General features: G+C 35.9%; 2 protein-coding genes across 3 annotated transcripts in view; both read right to left on the reverse strand.

Moving 5' to 3' along the window:
* The window catches only part of LOC149934204 (uncharacterized), a 371,814-nt gene that overhangs the window by 100,401 nt on the left and 252,616 nt on the right, over positions 1 to 18,797 (reverse strand). The window lies entirely within an intron of this gene.
* LOC149934207 (sodium/potassium-transporting ATPase subunit beta-like) overlaps positions 1 to 18,797 on the reverse strand; it is a 132,049-nt gene that overhangs the window by 5,621 nt on the left and 107,631 nt on the right. The window contains exons 1-3 of one of the 2 annotated variants that reach the window (XM_090181602.1): positions 14,586 to 14,644; positions 7,239 to 7,575; positions 196 to 443 (exon numbers count right to left, since the gene is read on the reverse strand). In XM_090181602.1, the coding sequence (XP_090037728.1) occupies positions 196 to 443; positions 7,239 to 7,490 (500 nt within the window). In that variant the 5' untranslated portion in view covers positions 7,491 to 7,575; positions 14,586 to 14,644. Of the gene's footprint in view, positions 1 to 195; positions 444 to 7,238; positions 7,576 to 14,585; positions 14,645 to 18,797 lie in introns of those variants that run through there. The other variant, XM_090181601.1, reaches the window with a different exon arrangement.

The raw sequence follows: 18,797 nt of genomic DNA on the forward strand, positions 1-18,797 counted from the left end.
TTTGGAAACATTTTCAAATTCCCTGACTTTTCCAGGTTTTCCAGGTAGTGTACGAACCCTGTTTTTCTTATTCTTGGTAAAGCTGGCACATGCGTGGAACGGTGCCAGTGCGAGTGATTCCGTGCTCTCCAAGAATATGAAAATGTACACTACGTAGAGTTCGTATCCGTAACGATATCGTCCTTAGCGACGTACTTGTCGTATCCGGCGACAAGGTCGTCCAGCTGCGTCACCAGCTCGCCCCAGTCTCGGCCGTCTTCGTTCTCGAGTGGCCCGTGCCGGAAAGCGATGAAGTGGCGGTCCTTGTTGGGGCGCGGCCACAGCTTCATCAGACGAGGCACCGAGTCGTACGTATCGTAAGAATCGCCAAACGCCAACAGAGTCGCAACCAGAACCACTGATATGAGAATGAGCGCGACTAGTATGGCTATGCACCATTTCACCTGCAAAGGACCAAGAACGCAATTAGAGGCAAGCGCTAAAGTGTGCCACCTAGGAGCAACTAACACAAGGAGAACGCAGCTAGCCTTTAAACACGCTAACGAAGGGTTGTGTACGAATTTCATTGGACGAGCGTCACGAGCCTTTACGCTGAACGTTTTACGGGTGGGGGGAGACAATTTCCGAATTTTCTGCTTCCGACGGCAGCAGGTGCTAAAGCGTTTAGCCAATGAAAAACGTACACAACAAAATCCACGACTTTTGACGGGTTGCGTTCTCCTTGTGTGGGGTGCTGTGTTTGTTGCTCCTAGGTGCCACGTAGAAAATATAAAAGTGGAATTGCGACTTCAGCTTTGACTAGGTTTTCAAATATATCGCGAGGTTTTAAAGCTAGGTTTCCAGACGAGCTTGGCAATTCAATAAAGCCGTTCGACGAAGTTGGTCGATGGTGATCCTCAACAGCCTACCAAACGGACCTAATTAGAGGCTTGCGTGGGTTATTTCCGGTTAATATATAATTCAATAGACAAGGCATGACGGTACCGGAAGCTCATGCGCCTAAGGAACCTCACAGCGAAACATCGGCCTCTATTATTCGGGTAAGATTACAATATTTTATAAAATTACTAGCCGAGAAGCCCGCCTTACAGGTGGGCCCTCAGCTATTTGTGTGTTTCGAGGCGCTCCACTCCAGTACACCCCCCCCAACCCCTTTTACCCATGCGAGAATTTCCGTGGCACCCTTTACCCAATAGTCGAACCACCGCAGTAAGGCACCCTCCCCCTTTTACCCATGCGAGAATTTCCGTGGCACCCTTTTCCCCATAGTCGAACCACCGCAGTAAGGCACCCTTCCCCTTTTACCCAAGCGAGAATTTCCGTGGCACCCTTTTCCCCATAGTCGAACCACCGCAGTAAGGCACCCTTCCCCTTTTACCCATGCGAGAATTTCCGTGGCACCCTTTACCCCATAGTCGAACCACCGCAGTAAGGCCCTTCCTCCCCATTTTTCCCATGTGATAATTACCGTTCCTCCCCTTTTTCCCATGTTATAATTACCGTTCCTCCCCTTTTTCCCATGTTATAATTACCGTTCCCCCCTTTTTCCCATGTTAAAATTACCGTGGTACCCACCTCCCCCCTTTTCCTATGTGATAATTACCGTGGTGCTCTTTAACCCATAGTAAAACCACCCCAGTAAGGCCCTTCCTACCCCTTTTTCCCATGTGATAATTACCGTGGTACCCCCTCTCCGCTTTTCCCATGTGATAAGTACCGTGGTACCCTCCTCCCCCTTTCCAACGCGAGAATTTCCGTGGCACTCTTTTCCCCATAGTCGATCCACTGCAGTAAGGCCCTTCCTCCCCTTTTTTCCCATGTGCAAATTACCGGGGTACCCCCTCCCCATTTTTCCCATGTGATAATTACCATTCCTCCCCCCTTTTTTCCCATGTTTTAATTACCGTGGTACCCACCTCCCCCTTTTTCCCATGTGATAATTACCGTGGTATTCTTTTCCCCATAGTAAAACCACCCCAGTAAGGCCCTTCGTCCCCCTTTTCCCCATGTGATAATTACTCAATAACTCAAACTCGCAGTCATTCCAAACCTTCCTGTACCCCTTTAAACCCCCTGTATCCAAAGGATGATGCATAAAGGCCACGGGACTAAGGTACGCCGAGAGAGCCACGGGACTTTCAAATCGGAACCAACCCGAAACCCCCCCCCCGTTTCCGAAACTCACAGGCCTTCTGATACTACCCCGCACGATTCCCCCCCCCCCCTCGTGGCGGAAAGATATAAAATTTCGGGTGTATTGCGTGTTGGGACAAACACGGCCAACTCTCAGGGGCGACAAATTTTGAGCATTTTTAGAAACTGACATTTGCATCACTTTTGAAAATTTTTAATAAAAAAACTAAAAACCAAATCGGAAATCGAAGCCGACTCGATGCGAAAACGCAAATCGTAGCGTACGTAAAAAAATGGCACGCGACGCTCGCGCCCGTAACGCGCGCGCGAAAAGCGTCAGAAAATAGACAAATAAATCTCGAAAATCGGTTGTCGAACCTACCTACATACCAACCCACCACCCAACCAACAGCTTTTTATTATATAGATAACCAACAAAAACTGGCAATACAATTTGAAAACTTTCTTTAAAGTAGTAGTTAATTTTCCAGAAAAATAAAATGCGGAAAAATTTCCAGAAAATTTTCCACAAATCGAAAAATAAATAAAAAATTATTTTTTAAGGGTTTTTAATGTTTTTAACTCTTTATCGATAGAAAATGTCTAATATCAGTAAACATACTACAAAACATTAATTGTGTTCTATTGTTTATCAGTTTAAACTAGACTAGGGGTTTAGTTTTACTTTTAGATTTGGAAAAATTAGGCGAAAATGCTGCTTTATATATACTTGCCAACAATATATTAGATTAATCTTGGAATGAAAACTTTTTTTCGAAAAAAATACGGAAAATTTTCTGACTTACAACACTCATTTAAAGGAAGTACTTTTAAAAGAAGGTTGGTTTAGTTTTAATTTTTTTTTTATTTATAACAGCGCTAAATGTATTTAACCAAGCTTATACTTCCTTTCAATAAATTCTACAATTCTTGCATTAAACCTTTGAAAATATTTTAACAAATTTTAATGTCAAAATATATCAGGAACTGGATAACTAGCTAATCAATAGGTAAAGCGCAGCTCACAATTGGAAATAATGCGGAATGTATCTCAATTTAAGACTTTAATCCTAGAATAGGCGAAACAATAAAGTAAATTTGGTCTTAACCAGCTTATTAAAATGGGAAAACAAAATCACGTGACTACCATTTCACAACCAACTTCGATTCGGTAACTTGTGTTCATAGTTGGCCGTGCAACGGTAAATAAATAATATACCTTCCAGATACTGCAGACAGCTATTTGACTTACACCTTTCTTTTACAAAATGTTTTAAATAATAATAACAATTAGATAATTTAGATGAATCAAAATTGAAACCGCCATTAGTTAAATTAAAAGCAATAATAGTTCGTATTTCTTAAGATAGATGGCGCTGCAGTTCTTCACAAAATCAGGTGACTACCATCTTTTCAGCCCCCCTGGACTTTATAGTTTCGCCTATTAGTAACTTTTTTATTACGGAAAGAGAGATTTTGGTAATTTCAAGCTTTCTATTAGGATGTTAATTTATATATTTATGATGTCATGGTCCAACATAATACACAGGTGGTTTCAATTTGCTCGATCAGGGCTTTTTTCTCAAAAAGTGTTTTTCCTAGTGTTATGAAATTTTCCGGGTATATTTGTCAGGTATGGAAGGCTCTGGTTATAAATTTCAGAAAATAGAACGACTTTTCACGGTTTTGGAATTTTTTTCACCGGTAGGTGTCACACAAAATGTTTCAATGGAAAAGTTGTAGAGCATAGTCGAAAATTTAAAAAAAATCTGTTTCGGTTGAAAAGACCTATTTTTCACTGACGACGTGAGTTTGGAGGTAGTGAAAAAAAACAAGTTGTGCTAGGAGCCAATATTATTTTCAGTATATATTTTAGAAAATAAAAATAATGTTTATTAATAACATTTACAAATTGTTTTCAAAAATTCCGTTTTCTGACGCAATGCACAAATATGCACCGTGTTGCATATTTTGAAATGCACAAATATGAACCGTGTTGCATATTTTGAAATGCCCAAATATGCACCGTGTTGCGTATTTTGAAATGCACAAATATGCACTGTGTTGTATATTTTGAAATGCACAAATATGCACCGTGTTGCATATTTTGAAATGCACAAATATGCACTGTTTTGCATATTTTGAAATGCACCAATATTCACCGTGTTGCATATTTTGAAATGCACAAATATTCACCGTGTTGCATATTTTGAAATGCACAAATATGCACTGTGTTGCATATTTTGAAATGCACCCGAACCATTTCTGGAGTGACGCGACGACATTCTTTGATAATTCCTTGTCTTAAGTCTTCAACGCTCGTCACAGGTGTTTGCTAAACAAATTCTTTTATGAAACCCCAAGGAAAAACGTCGAAAGAAGTTAGATCCGGGAACCTTGCAGGCCATCGAACGGGACCTTTTCTTATAATCCATCTTCCAGGAAACTCGTTGTTTCGATACGCAACCACATCACGATGTTGGTGAGCTGCGGCACCATCTTGCAGGAACCAGATACTTCTGTACTCGGCCAGAGGAATGCCGATCAACTCGTTGGATATTTCGTTTTGAAGGAGCTCCAAGTAGTTTCGTCCGTCCAGACGATTTGGCAGGACGAAACTGCACTTGATGGCGGTGAGGGAATCCCCAGTGTGGATTTTCGTAGTCCCACATTTGGGTGTTCTGATGGTTGAATGGCCACTCGTCGGACATCAGTAGTTGAGCGTGAATATCCCCGTGTTCGTCAGCCATGAAGCAAAACCAGTTGCAGAAGTTGAGTCGGTACTGTCTGTCACCGTCATGCAGTGCTTGGTGGAGTGTCACTCGGTAAAGACGAAAATGGTGTCTTTCGAGTGTTCCAAACTTGATTTCGATCCAACCAAAAGTGGTAGCTGGCAGTCTGACGCTCGGTCGAGGATAGGCGACGAAGTAGGCAAGGATAGTATTTTCCATGACGATTTCATGAAGATTGATATGACCCCAGTTGTAGGAGTCGCGGACCACTCAAACAGAAAGAACCGTCGCATGATTTGGTCTGCAATTGCGAAATCGTCGTCTAGGGTAGCGTTACTACGACCTTCTCTGTAAAATTACTCTAACAGTGATCTCGAGTGTAAAGAGGCAAACTAAATAGGCGAATTATAGAAAAATATAGGATAATAAATAGGAAAATATAGGATACTAAATAGGAAAATGTAGGAAACTAAATGGGAAAATATAGGAAACTAAATAGGCAAATTATAGAAAAATATAGGATACTGAATAGGAAAATATAGGAAACTAAATAGGCGAATTATAGAAAAATATAGGATACTAAATAGGAAAATATAGGATACTAAATAGGAAAATATAGAAAACTAAATAGGCGATTATAGAAAAATATAGGATACTAAATAGGAAGATATAGGAAACTAAATAGGCGAATTATAGAAAAATATAGGATACTAAATAGGAAGATATAGGAAACTAAATAGGCGAATTATAGAAAAATATAGGATACTAAATAGGAAGATATAGGAAACTAAATAGGCGAATTATAGAAAAATATAGGATACTAAATAGGAAGATATAGGAAACTAAATAGGCGAATTATAGAAAAATATAGGATACTAAATAGCAGAGATAATTATTTAATTTTAAAATGTGAACGTTTTAAATACTATACGGAAAATTGATACATTGTTAAAGAAAATTGAGCATTTGAAGCGTAATTTTTGGTCTACAAATCTTCGTTTTGAAATCTTACTCGTAACCACGTCGAAATCGAAGACGCGGTCTTTGTGTACAGGTGTTGGACGTTCCACGTTCTTTACAAATTACTTTTTGAAGATTTGAATATTCAAAACATAGCTGAAAGCATAACTTCCCTACAAAAAATGTACATGAATCTTGTGATTATTAAAGATTGTTTACTTTAAAGGATATTAGCTAGTTGTACAACTTGTTTTTTCCACGACCAAACCAGATTTATTTTTAAATTTTCGACTATGCTCTACAACTTTTCCATTGAAACATTTTGTGTGACACCTACCGGTTAAAAAATAAATTTTCCAATCCCTAACAAATATACCCTGAAAATTTCTTAATACTAAGAAGAACATTTTTTGAGAAAAAAGCCCTGATCGAGTTAATTGAAACCACGTGTATAATGCATTGGTAAACTGCGTTTAAAAATGCACAATCACAATTTTAAGTTTGTAAAGAGAGAAGGCTAGGTTTTGGGATCTTAAAATGTATGCTTTTAAAATCCACAGGCTAGCAAAATAATTGATTTAAAGTACTCTTTCATATTATGGTTTCGTTTCGTTTCGCATGGCAAATTTTATGAGATAACACTTTTAAACCTGCACCCGAAAATGTTGTTTAAAACAGCCATTGGGAAATTGTATCGTTTTCTATATTTCGAGTTTAAAAGTAGAGTTATTAATAGTTTCCGGAAAAGTTATATGCGGATAAATTTCTGGGAAAATTGCCGCAAATTGGAAAAATAAAATTTGAAACATGTAATAATTTTTAAGGGTTTGTATTCTAGAGTAGTCAAGTGGTTTAGTTTTATTTTTGGATTAAAAAAATAAGGCGAAAATGCCGCCGGGAGTAGTGGCGTACTCCTGTAATCCCAAGCGTCTGGGAAGCAGAGTTTGTGGATGGCCGTGTGACGACGACCACCAGTCCATTAACGGGTGGTCGGTATCCTTCCGCCACAGGTGTCCCCACCCCTGTCGCCACCTATCCCCCCGTTGGCGTGGCCGTTAGCCATATCTCGCCCTGATTAATCAGATCTTCACCGGGCCGTTATTTCTTCCTTTTTTGAATAAAAAAGGCGAAAATGGCACTAAATTTATATTTGCGAACTATATTAGGCTAATCATGGAATGAAAACCTTTCCGGAAAAAGAACTCGGTAATTGTTCAACTAACAACTCTATTTTAAAGTAATAATCAGATTCAGCTTCCCCTTTTTGAAGTGAAATATGCAGGGCCACCGAAAGCGGGCCCGGTCCCGATAAAACGGGCATTCCGTTGAGAACAATTATCACCAAACGGGCCCCAATAGTTTGTACGGGCCTCCCACTAATTATTTCGAACGGATATTCGGGGTGTGAATTACCTTCTGTTTGGCAAACCACGCTCTGAATCCTTTGGTGCGGACTTCCTTGGATCCGATTGAGCCGCCCACCACTCCGCCGCCGCTGACAATTGAAACTCCACCAGGAGGCAGCGCGTTCGCCTCGATTTCTTTGGCCGAAAGGACGTCTCCTCCTTCGTACATTTGAACTTTCAACGGCGACTCGTCTTCCACTTCGTTCTCGTCCCTTTTCCTCTCCAGGGAGTCGAACTGGTAATTGTCCGCTCTGCTCATGGCCTCTTGATTGATGACCTCCGTCCGTTATCGTGTCTTCTCCCCTCAAACTCGCACCCGGCCCTCTTGATTTTCATCCAAGGACCTGAAAACAGAAAATTTATGTTTTGAGAAAAAATCAAATGAAATATTCAAATTTGTTTTATCTGAAAAGGTAACGAAATGGTAGGCTTATCGGCCACGTCCTACAGAAGCGACAGTAAAGTGAACGAATGTATTTAATGTTAGGTCAATTTATGAATACTATTTAAAATTTAGTTCAAAAAATATTCCATTTTGTTTAACATTGGTCGCTATTTCATTACTATTTTTAAGTACTTGATTCATATTTTCAAAAGATTGGTTGCTATTGCCAAATACGTAGTTCTTTTTCCGAAATCTAGGTTATTTCCAACAATTTGTTCATGTTTTGCAAATATTTTCTTCATATTTTTCAAACGATTGGTTCGTATTTTCAAAATACTTGGTTCATATTTTCCAAACGATTGGTTCGTATTTTCCAAATACTTGGTTCATATTTTACGAAGTTTTGTTCGTATTTTCAAAAGTTTGGTTCCTATTTTCGAAATACTTTGTTAATATTTTCAAAATAATTAGATCCTATTTTCAAAATACTTGGTTAATACTTTAAAACATTTTCTTGATATTTTCCAAACGTTTCTTTCGTATTTTCAACAGGCCCGTACACAGCCGCCAAAACTCGGTGGCGCTCAAATTCTTTTTGGGGGTGCCAATGCCTTGAGTCATTTTTATCTCCCCACCTATGAAATTAGTAAATATACTAATCCCGTTGTAGCCCTAAAATATCCGTCAAAACATTTTTGATAAGCAGGTTCAATATTTCTACAATTGAAAAGTTTTTCTAATGCAGTGAGACGCGCGAAAGCAATTTTCAAAAACTTAAGTAAAATGGTTTCAAATATTTACTGATACTAGCTCTCTAGTAAAAGTATTGAGCAATCGATTTTTTTTGGGTCAGTTGGATTGGGGATGCTCAAGTACTCATTTGGGGGCGCTGAGCATCCCCTGGCGCCCCCCCGTGTACGGGCCTGATTTCAAAATACTTGGTTCCTATTTTTTAAAAGTTTGCTTAGTATTTTCAAAATACTTGGTTCGTATTTTCAAAATTTGTGGATCCAATCTTCAAACATTTTGTTAATATTTTCCAAAAGTTTAGTTCGTTTTTCCAAAATACTTGATTCATATTTTCAAAAGATTGGTTGCTATTGCCAAATATGTAGTTCTTTTTTCAAAAATCTAGGTTTTTCCAACAATTTGTTCATGTTTTTCAAATATTTTCTTCATATTTTTCAAACGATTAGTTCGTATTTTCAAAAGCTTGGTTCATATTTTCAAAATAATTGGTTCGTATTCTCAAAAACTTGGTTCATATTTTCAAAATAATTGGTTCGTATTATCAAATACTTGGTTCATATTTTCAAAATTATTGGTTTGTATTTTCAAAAACTTGGTTCATATTTTCAAAATAATTGGTTCGTATTCTCAAAAACTTGGTTCATATTTTCAAAATAATTGGTTCGTATTCTCAAATATTTGGTTCATATTTTCAAAATAATTGGTTCGTATTCTCAAAAACTTGGTTCATATTTTCAAAATAATTGGTTCGTATTCTCAAATACTTGGTTCATTTTTTCAAAATAATTGGTTCGTACTCTCAAAAACTTGGTTCATATTTTCAAAATAATTGGTTCGTATTCTCAAATACTTGGTTCATATTTTCAAAATTATTGGTTCGTATTTTCCAAACCTTTGGTTACAATTTTATAAAATTTTGGTTTCTTCTTAACCTTATTTTATTTAAACATAATTATTTTGCAAGATTTCAGTGGAAAACCTTGTCGTTCGTTATCTTAATAGGTTTTATAGCATCAGATATCGCGTATTCTCCGAGTCTTTTCATACGTGGCATCTCGGGGCTGCGTGGACGCCGTTTCCATAGCAATCCGTGGCTAAGTTCTGACTCACGCAATAACGTAAAACGAAACATTCAATCGATTAAGCAGTTTTGGAGTGGCGCCTGAGCGGGGAGCTTCCCTTCTTTGTCCCGCACCTCGAACGGCAGCGCCCCCCCCGCGGGCCATTTCGAGTCATCGCGGCCCCCGGGGAGATCGCTCAGCCTCAACCAGAGTGGGCCTTAAGAAAACATTTCGTAATTAAATCGGCGATTCCGGAGGCACACGAGGCTTTTAAATTGCGGTAAATACCGGACTGCCGATTTCTCCCCGCAGTAAAAACAGTTTGCAAGATCCAAAACGAAATTAACTTTAATATATCTCTTACTAGATAAGTATCCATTTTATCATTCTGCTAATGATACTTGCTCGAACCATGCACCTTCGCAGGTTCCAGGAAAACATAGCGCTAACATATTATTACTTTCTATAACTATTATATCGGGAAAAAAAGAAATTTTGGTTTTTTAAAAGTAAATATCTTTACGCAAATTAATTTTTAAAGTAAATATCCCTACGCAAATTAATTTTTAAAGTAAATATCCCTACGCAAATTAATTTTTAAAGTAAATATCCCTACGCAAATTAATTTTTAATGTAAATATCCGTAAACAAATTAATTTTTAAAGTAAATATCCCTACGCAAATTAATTTTTAAAGTAAATATCCGTACCCAAATTAATTTTTAAAGTAAATATCCCTACGCAAATTAATTTTTAAAGTAAATATCCTTACGCAAATTAATTTTCTAAGTTAATATCCCTACGCAAATTAATTTTTAAAGTAAATATCCCTACGCTGATTGGTTTTTAAAGTAAATATCCATACGCGGATTAATTTTATCCCTAGGGAAATTAACTTTTAAAAGTAAATATCCCTATGCAAATACACTTTTAAAGTAAATATCCCTACGCAAAGTAATTTCGAAAGAAAATATCCCTACGCGAAATCATTTTTAAGTAAAGATCCCAATGTAGTTATTATTTTTCAAAATATCCCTACGCAAATTAATTTTTAAAGTAAATATCCCTACCCATTGAAATTTTAATTTTTTATTATTATATTAAAATATCCCCATTTTGTGTAATATTTAAGTAAATATCCCTACTCAATAGTACAATAGTGCAATATATATTTTAAATTTAACGTCGTTAGGCAAAGTAATTTGCACGGTTAATTGTGAGGCTAGCCGTGGCCTACCTTATATCTTTAAAGGGATCTCCAAGAGTCCAAATCCTATCAAAGGGGGCCAAAAATTTACAAAATTAGCGATAGCTTTTAGGGATAACTTTTCCTAGAGCGTAGATATTGAAATTTTGAGGATGAAATAGCATATTTTACTAGCTTTATTAAATTAAAAAGGGCCCCAAAAACGTTCTACGGGCCCCAAAAATATAAAAAAGGGTCTTAAATAGTTTGCTATACTTTTTCAAAAACTCCTTGCGTCGACACTCTTGATGAGGAAAGTGCCTTGAGCCTTTCTAGAAAATGTTCCAATTTAATGGACTTGATGGAAATTAGGCCGGTTTCAATAGGTGCGAATGGGGCAAACCGTAAATGCCTACGCGGCATCATGGCTCAAATTTAAGCGCTGGTATTACTGCGCCTCAGGATGTAAATTGTGAAAATTGCATTATTTAGAAAGCATTTTCTTCCTCTGCAATTGTTCTAGAAAATAGCTATACATGTATAGTGCATTTCGCTCCGCAATATTTGTCCCCATGTGTAGATTTTTTCGGCAATTTACAAATTTAAGAGTATACCATGATAATTAAATAATTTTATTGATCTAAGTTACTCAAAGTTTTTATTAAAAATTTTTTTTCTTCTAATAATCATGATTAATACATTTTTTCACGATTTAATTATTTCAATTTCAATTTTATCATTTCAATCTCGATTTAATTATTTCAATCTTAATTTAATCCTTTCAATCTCACTTTTATCATTTCAATCTCGATTTAATTATTTCAATCTTAATTTAATCCTTTCAACCTCAATTTTATCATTTCAATCTCGATTTAATTATATCAATCTTAATTTAACCCTTTCAATCTCAATTTTATCATTTTAATCTCGATTTAACCATTTCAATCTCGATTGAACCAATTCAATCTCGATATAACCATTGCAATCTCGATTTAATAATTTCAATCTCGATTTAATTATTTCAATCTTAATTTAATCCTTTCAATCTCAATTTTATCATTTTAATCTCGACTTAATTATTTCAATCTTAATTTAATCCTTTCAATCTCAATTTTATCATTTTAATCTTGACTTAATTATTTCAATCTTAATTTAATCCTTTCAATCTCAATTTTATCATTTTAATCTCGATTTAATCATTTCAATCTCGATATAACCATTTTAATCTCGATTTAATAATTTCAATCTCTACTTAATTATTTCAATATTAATTTAATCCTTTCAATCTCAATTTTATCAATTTAATCTCGTTTTAACCATTTCAATCTCGTTTGAACTAATTTTATCATTTTAATCTCGACTTAATTATTTCAATCTTAATTTAATCCTTTCAATCTCAATTTTATCATTTTAATCTCGATTTAACCATTTCAATCTCGATTGAACCAATTTTATCATTTTAATCTCGACTTAATTATTTCAATCTTAATTTAATCCTTTCAATCTCAATTTAATCATTTTAATCTCGATTTAATCATTTCAATCTCGATTGAACCAATTCAATCTCGATATAACCATTGCAATCTCGATTTAATAATTTCAATCTAGATTTAATCAGCTCGACTTAATTATTTCAATCTTAATTTAATCCTTTCAATCTCAATTTTATCATTTTAATCTCGATTTAACCATTTCAATCTCGATTGAACCAATTTTATCATTTTAATCTCGACTTTATTATTTCAATCTTAATTTAATCCTTTAAATCTCAATTTTATCATTTTAATCTCGATTGAACCAATTCAATCTCGATATAACCATTGCAATCTCGATTTAATAATTTCAATCTCGATTTAATAATTTCAATCTCGATTTAATAATTTCAATCTCAATTTAATAATTTCAATGTCAGTTTAATCCCTTTAATCTCGATTTAATAATTTCAATCTCCATTTTTTTATTTAAATCTCGATTTAATCATTTCAATCTGATTTAATCATTTCAATCTCTATTTAATAACTTCAATCTCGATTTAATATTTTCAATCTCAATTTAGTCCCTTCAATCTCAATTTAGTAATTTCACTCTCCATTTAATGATTTAAATCTCGATTTAATAATTTCAGTCCCAATTAAATCATTTCAATCTAGATTAAACCATTGCAATCTCGATTGAACCAATTCAATCTCGATATAACCATTGCAATCTCGATTTAATAATTTCAATCTAGATTTAATCATTTCAATCTCGATTTAATAATTTCAATCTCGATTTAATAATTTCAATCTCAATTTAATCATTTCAATGTCAGTTTAATCCCTTTAATCTCGATTTAATAATTTCAATCTCCATTTAATGATTTAAATCTCGATTTAATAATTTCAATCTCGATTTAATCATTTCAATCTCGATTTAATCATTTCAATCTCGATTTAATCCTTTCAACCTCAATTTTATCATTTCAATCTCGATTTAATTATTTCAATCTTAATTTAATCCTTTCAATCTCAATTTTATCATTTTAATCTCGATTTAACCATTTCAATCTCGATTGAACCAATTTTATCATTTTAATCTCGACTTTATTATTTCAATCTTATTTTAATCCTTTCAATCTCAATTTTATCATTTTAATCTCGATTTAACCATTTCAATCTCGATTGAACCAATTCAATCTCGATATAACCATTGCAATTTCGATTTAATAATTTCAATCTCGATTTAATAATTTCAATCTCGATTTAATAATTTCAATCTCAATTTAATAATTTCAATGTCAGTTTAATCCCTTTAATCTCGATTTCATAATTTCAATCTCCATTTTTTAATTTAAATCTCGATTTAATCATTTCAATCTCTATTTAATAACTTCAATCTCGATTTAATATTTTCAATCTCAATTTAGTCCCTTCAATCTCAATTTAGTAATTTCAATCTCCATTTAATGATTTAAATCTCGATTTAATAATTTCAGTCCCGATTAAATCATTTCAATCTAGATTAAACCATTGCAATCTCGATTGAACCAATTCAATCTCGATATAACCATTGCAATCTCGATTTAATAATTTCAATCTAGATTTAATAATTTCAATCTCGATTTAATAATTTCAATCTCGATTTAATAATTTCAATCTCGATTTAATAATTTCAATCTCAATTTAATAATTTCAATGTCAGTTTAATCCCTTTAATCTCGATTTAATAATTTCAATCTCCATTTAATGATTTAAATCTCGATTTAATCATTTCAATCTCGATTTAATCATTTCAATCTCGATTTAATCCTTTCAACCTCAATTTTATCATTTCAACCTCGATTTAATTATTTCAATCTTAATTTAATCCTTTCAATCTCAATTTTATCATTTTAATCTCGATTTCACCATTTCAATCTCGATTGAACCAATTTTATCATTTTAATCTCGACTTTATTATTTCAATCTTAATTTAATCCTTTCAATCTCAATTTTATCATTTTAATCTCGATTTAACCATTTCAATCTCGATTGAACCAATTCAATCTCGATATAACCATTGCAATCTCGATTTAATAATTTCAATCTCGATTTAATAATTTCAATCTCGATTTAATAATTTCAATCTCAATTTAATAATTTCAATGTCAGTTTAATCCCTTTAATCTCGATTTAATAATTTCAATCTCCAATTTTTAAATAAGAGCACTCAGCAGCCCCAATAATCTCATAACTTGCGGACTTTGAACTTGAGCTCGCGAAGAAATTATAAAGTCATAATTTAAATCGAAAAATGAAGTGTTTTGTCATCTACTGCGAGCACCTTTGTTAAACATTATTCTTTTTTGTAGGAGCTGATTTTATTGTCATTATTATTTAAATTTGAATTTCAGTTCGAAAATATTTATATTAAAAAATAATACAGTCTTAACTAGTCTTTTATTTTTTAATTAGTGCTGTAGAAAATATTTCACTTAACTCGAAATTAATATTACCTCAGAGGGATAACTGTATCCATCGAAAAACGATTGCAAATCCCTGCCTTTGGTAATGGTCGCGGGTACCACTGATTTCGAGTATATCATAGATACCGGTTTAGACGGGTATCCGTTACTCCCAAGGCGTATCAATCTTTTGAATTTTCGTCGCCAAAACAAGCTCTCTTTTCAAGCCCCCAAAAAACCTTTAAAATATACGTTCGCGAAAGACGTAAAAATTTCCAAGTTGAGATATTTGGTTTTACATTTTATGGAAGTAGACTTATTGCTATTTTTTTATTATCCGTTTTTCTTTCGGTATGGAAACTATATCCAATAAATGTACGCTGTATTCACTACGAGTGAACTCTGTCGAAAGATCTCAACCCTCAAAGAAAATCCTGAAGTTCAGTGTTCCTTCCTTGGGCAGCTCTTGGCCCTTTCCGGAAGCTATGTGCAGAAACGCGTCCTTTCCCTCGAGCCATTACTCTCTCGGTCCGTAATGTTTTCTTTTCGGCATCTTCGTGTTCCGTTTTACAATAGGGGCCGCCAGGGCCTCGACCACCCGCTGTTTTCAACGATCCGTAAGACAGCCTTCGAAAAACCGATCCGCTCTTCCGCTCACGAGTGCGGCACTCTGGTCTACCCACCGACGATTTTTTCCTTCCTTTTGGAACGGAAACCCTAATTTGATGGAATACGTTAACTAGACGTGATACAAATATCATCCGCTTTGGTGTGGCCGGTCACGGGCCATTTTTCTACCTGAGAATATTTTCCGCCTTTTATTTTATGGTTTAACAGTCACGTTTTCCCCCAACACCATAAACCTTCTAACTTATAGCTCACGTACCTTCCCTATTTTTTAAACATAGAGGTTTTTTTTGTCCATTGAAGATTCAGTAGCTATAAAGACGTAATATCCACTGTCTATAAAGAACATACAGCAGAGTAGATGTCCCTTTTTTTGGGAGTTGCCTAAAAAGATTCTCCGGCAAAGGTCAAAATTTTAGCCTTTTGTTTCCGTACATGTAAAGGAATTGGTGTTTCAATGTGGATACATTAATAGACCAATAGACATTTGATAAGGAAATACGTCCTTTTGACAGGGGTAACGCCATTATACGTTGAATTTAAATACCCGTAATCTTGCCAGATAGCGCCACCAGTTTGAAAGCTTTTTATTTCTATTTTTTAGTGAGTTCAACTGTTATTTATTGGTTATAAAATAAATCATTGCTTAAATACTATTTGAAGTGTTTTTGTTAAAAATCAGTAACTATTTATTCCCTTATCGAAAGGTTGGAATTGGCGCCATCTATCGTATATAAAAAGCATTAAAATTAGACCTCTGAGGGCTTCGCTCTTAATGTTTGCTTAACCGTAAGCAATTTATGAATTGTTCTATTGAATGTACCTTCATACGGATTTAGCTAAATGAAAGATGATTTAATCAAAGAAGTTTTGGTTAAACAGCGCCCAGTGTGAACCTGAAGCAACACACCTGTCGTAGTATACGATCTTCTTTAACGAAATTTCAAGGTACATGTCCTTGTTAGCTTTACCCCCTTTATCCTCCGTGGTCCATGGCTTTGGCCCTAAGACCCAGACTCGCCGTCGGGGGTCGAAGGTAATAGCAGAAGAGAGGGGATCAAATCAATTGGTTAAATAAAGGCGCAAAATACAGTGTGAAATTATAATTTTAAATTAAATGACTGGGCCCACAATTTCTACCCGCAATTTTCAAAAGGCATTAACCTCCCTTTAAAGAGAAATAAATATAATTTCAATTTCTAAAAGCTTTCTAGCGTCTCTAGCAAAACACCATCAATCATAAGATTTTTTCCGTCCAACGTCGTTTGTTTGACGCTGAGAGACAAATTTAGATAAGACCAACGGGTATTGGTCATGCTAAGGCTTAGGTGCGAGACCGTTACAAATTTTGTAGAGCGATGAAAATGAATTTCAGGTAAATGCTCTTGTAATGTCAGCGTATCACATTGACATGTTCAAAATTATTGCTAACTGTAACAAGTATTTTTCTGCTTCCGCCGAAAATATATTTCACTAAATTATGTGATCATCCTGAAGTTATTTTATATTAGAGTATATGGTTGAAAAAGTTGCCAATCCTAAGAATCATATTTTTGAAGGTTGATATCACCATTCTCAAGGTTGAGGTCACCATTCTCAAGGTTGAGGTCACCATTCTCAAGGTTGAGGTCACCATTCTCAAGGTTGAGATCACCATTCTCAAGGTTGAGATCACCATTATCAAGGTTGAGATCACCATTCTCAAGACTGAGATCACCATTCTCAAGGCTGAGATCACCATTATCGAGGTTGAGATCACCATTCACAAGGCTGAGATCACCATTCACAAGGTTGAGATCACCATTCTCAAGGCTGAGATCACCATTCACAAGGTTGAGATCACCATTCTCAAGGCTGAGATCACCATTATCGAGGTTGAGATCACCATTCTCAAGGCTGAGATCACCATTCTCAAGGCTGAGATCACCATTCTCAAGGCTGAGATCACCATTCACAAGGTTGAGATCACCATCCTTAAGGCTGAGATCACCATTATCGAGGTTGAGATCACCATTCTCAAGGCTGAGATAACCATTCTCAAGGCTGAGATCACCATTCTCAAGGCTGAGATCACCATTCACAAGGTTGAGATCACCATTCTCAAGGCTGAGATCACCATAATCGAGGTTGAGATCACCATTCACAAGGTTGAGATCACCATTCTCAAGGCTGAGATCACCATTCACAAGGTTGAGATCACCATTCTCAAGGCTGAGATCACCATAATCGAGGTTGAGATCACCATTCTTAAGGCTGAGATCACCATTCTCAAGGCTGAGATCACCATTCTCAAGGCTGAGATCACCATTCACAAGGTTGAGATCACCATTCTCAAGGCTGAGATCACCATTCTCAAGGCTGAGATACCATTCTCAAGGCTGAGATCACCATTCTCAAGGTTGATATCACCATTCTCAAGGTTGAGGTCACCATTCTCAAGGTTGAGATCACCATTCTCAAGGCTGAGATCACCATTCTCAAGGTTGAGATCACCATTCTCAAGGCTGAGATCACCATTCTCAAGGTTGAGGTCACCATTCTCAAGGCTGAGATCACCATTCTCAAGGCTGAGATACCATTCTCAAGGCTGAGATCACCGTTCTCAAGGTTGAGGTCACCATTCTCAAGGCTGAGATCACCATTCTCAAGGCTGAGATACCATTCTCAAGGCTGAGATCACCATTCTCAAGGCTGAGATCACCATTCTCAAGCTTGAGATCACCATTCTCAAGGCTGAGATCACCATTCTCAAGGTTGAGGTCACCATTCTCAAGGCTGAGATCACCATTCTCAAGGCTGAGATACCATTCTCAAGGCTGAGATCACCATTCTCAAGGCTGAGATCACCATTCTCAAGGTTGAGATCACCATTCTCAAGGCTGAGATCACCATTCTCAAGGTTGAGGTCACCATTCTCAAGGCTGAGATCACCATTCTCAAGGCTGAGATACCATTCTCAAGGCTGAGATCACCATTCTCAAGGCTGAGATCACCATTCTCAAGGTTGAGATCACTATTCTCAAGGCTGAGATCACCATTCTCAAGGTTGAGGTCACCATTCTCAAGGCTGAGATCACCATTCTCAAGGCTGAGATCACCATTCTCAAGGCTGAGATCACCATTCTCAAGGTTGAGATCACCATTCTCAAGGCTGAGATCACCATTCTCAAGGCTGAGATCACCATTCTCAAGGTTGATATCACCATTCTCAAGGTTGAGGTCACCATTCTCAAGGCTGAGATCACCATTCTCAAGGTTAAGATCACCATTCTCAAGGTTGAGATCACCATTCTCAAGGTTGAGGTCACCATTCTCAAGGTTAAGATCACCATTCTCAAGGTTGAGATCACCGTTCTCAAGTTTGAGATCACCATATTTATATACTTAGTTATTTTGTATTATAAGATTTTAGTATATTTTCCTGATGAATATTTCGAAGATCCAGATCACCATTTTGAAGGTCAAGATTTTCAATTTCAAGGTCAACAGCGCCATTTACAAAAATAACCCCTTTGGGTACCCCTGGATTGATATTAGGTTAAACCAGTAGTAAATAGGAGGGGTGGGCATTATTGACATTTTTGAGAGATGGCATATTTCTCTCTCTCTCTCCTTTCTGGAGACTTAACGCGGATG

The sequence above is a fragment of the Leiobunum rupestre genome, chromosome 7 (assembly GCF_980474605.1).
Source record: "Leiobunum rupestre chromosome 7, qqLeiRupe1.1.hap1, whole genome shotgun sequence".
Taxonomy (NCBI): domain Eukaryota; kingdom Metazoa; phylum Arthropoda; class Arachnida; order Opiliones; family Sclerosomatidae; genus Leiobunum; species Leiobunum rupestre.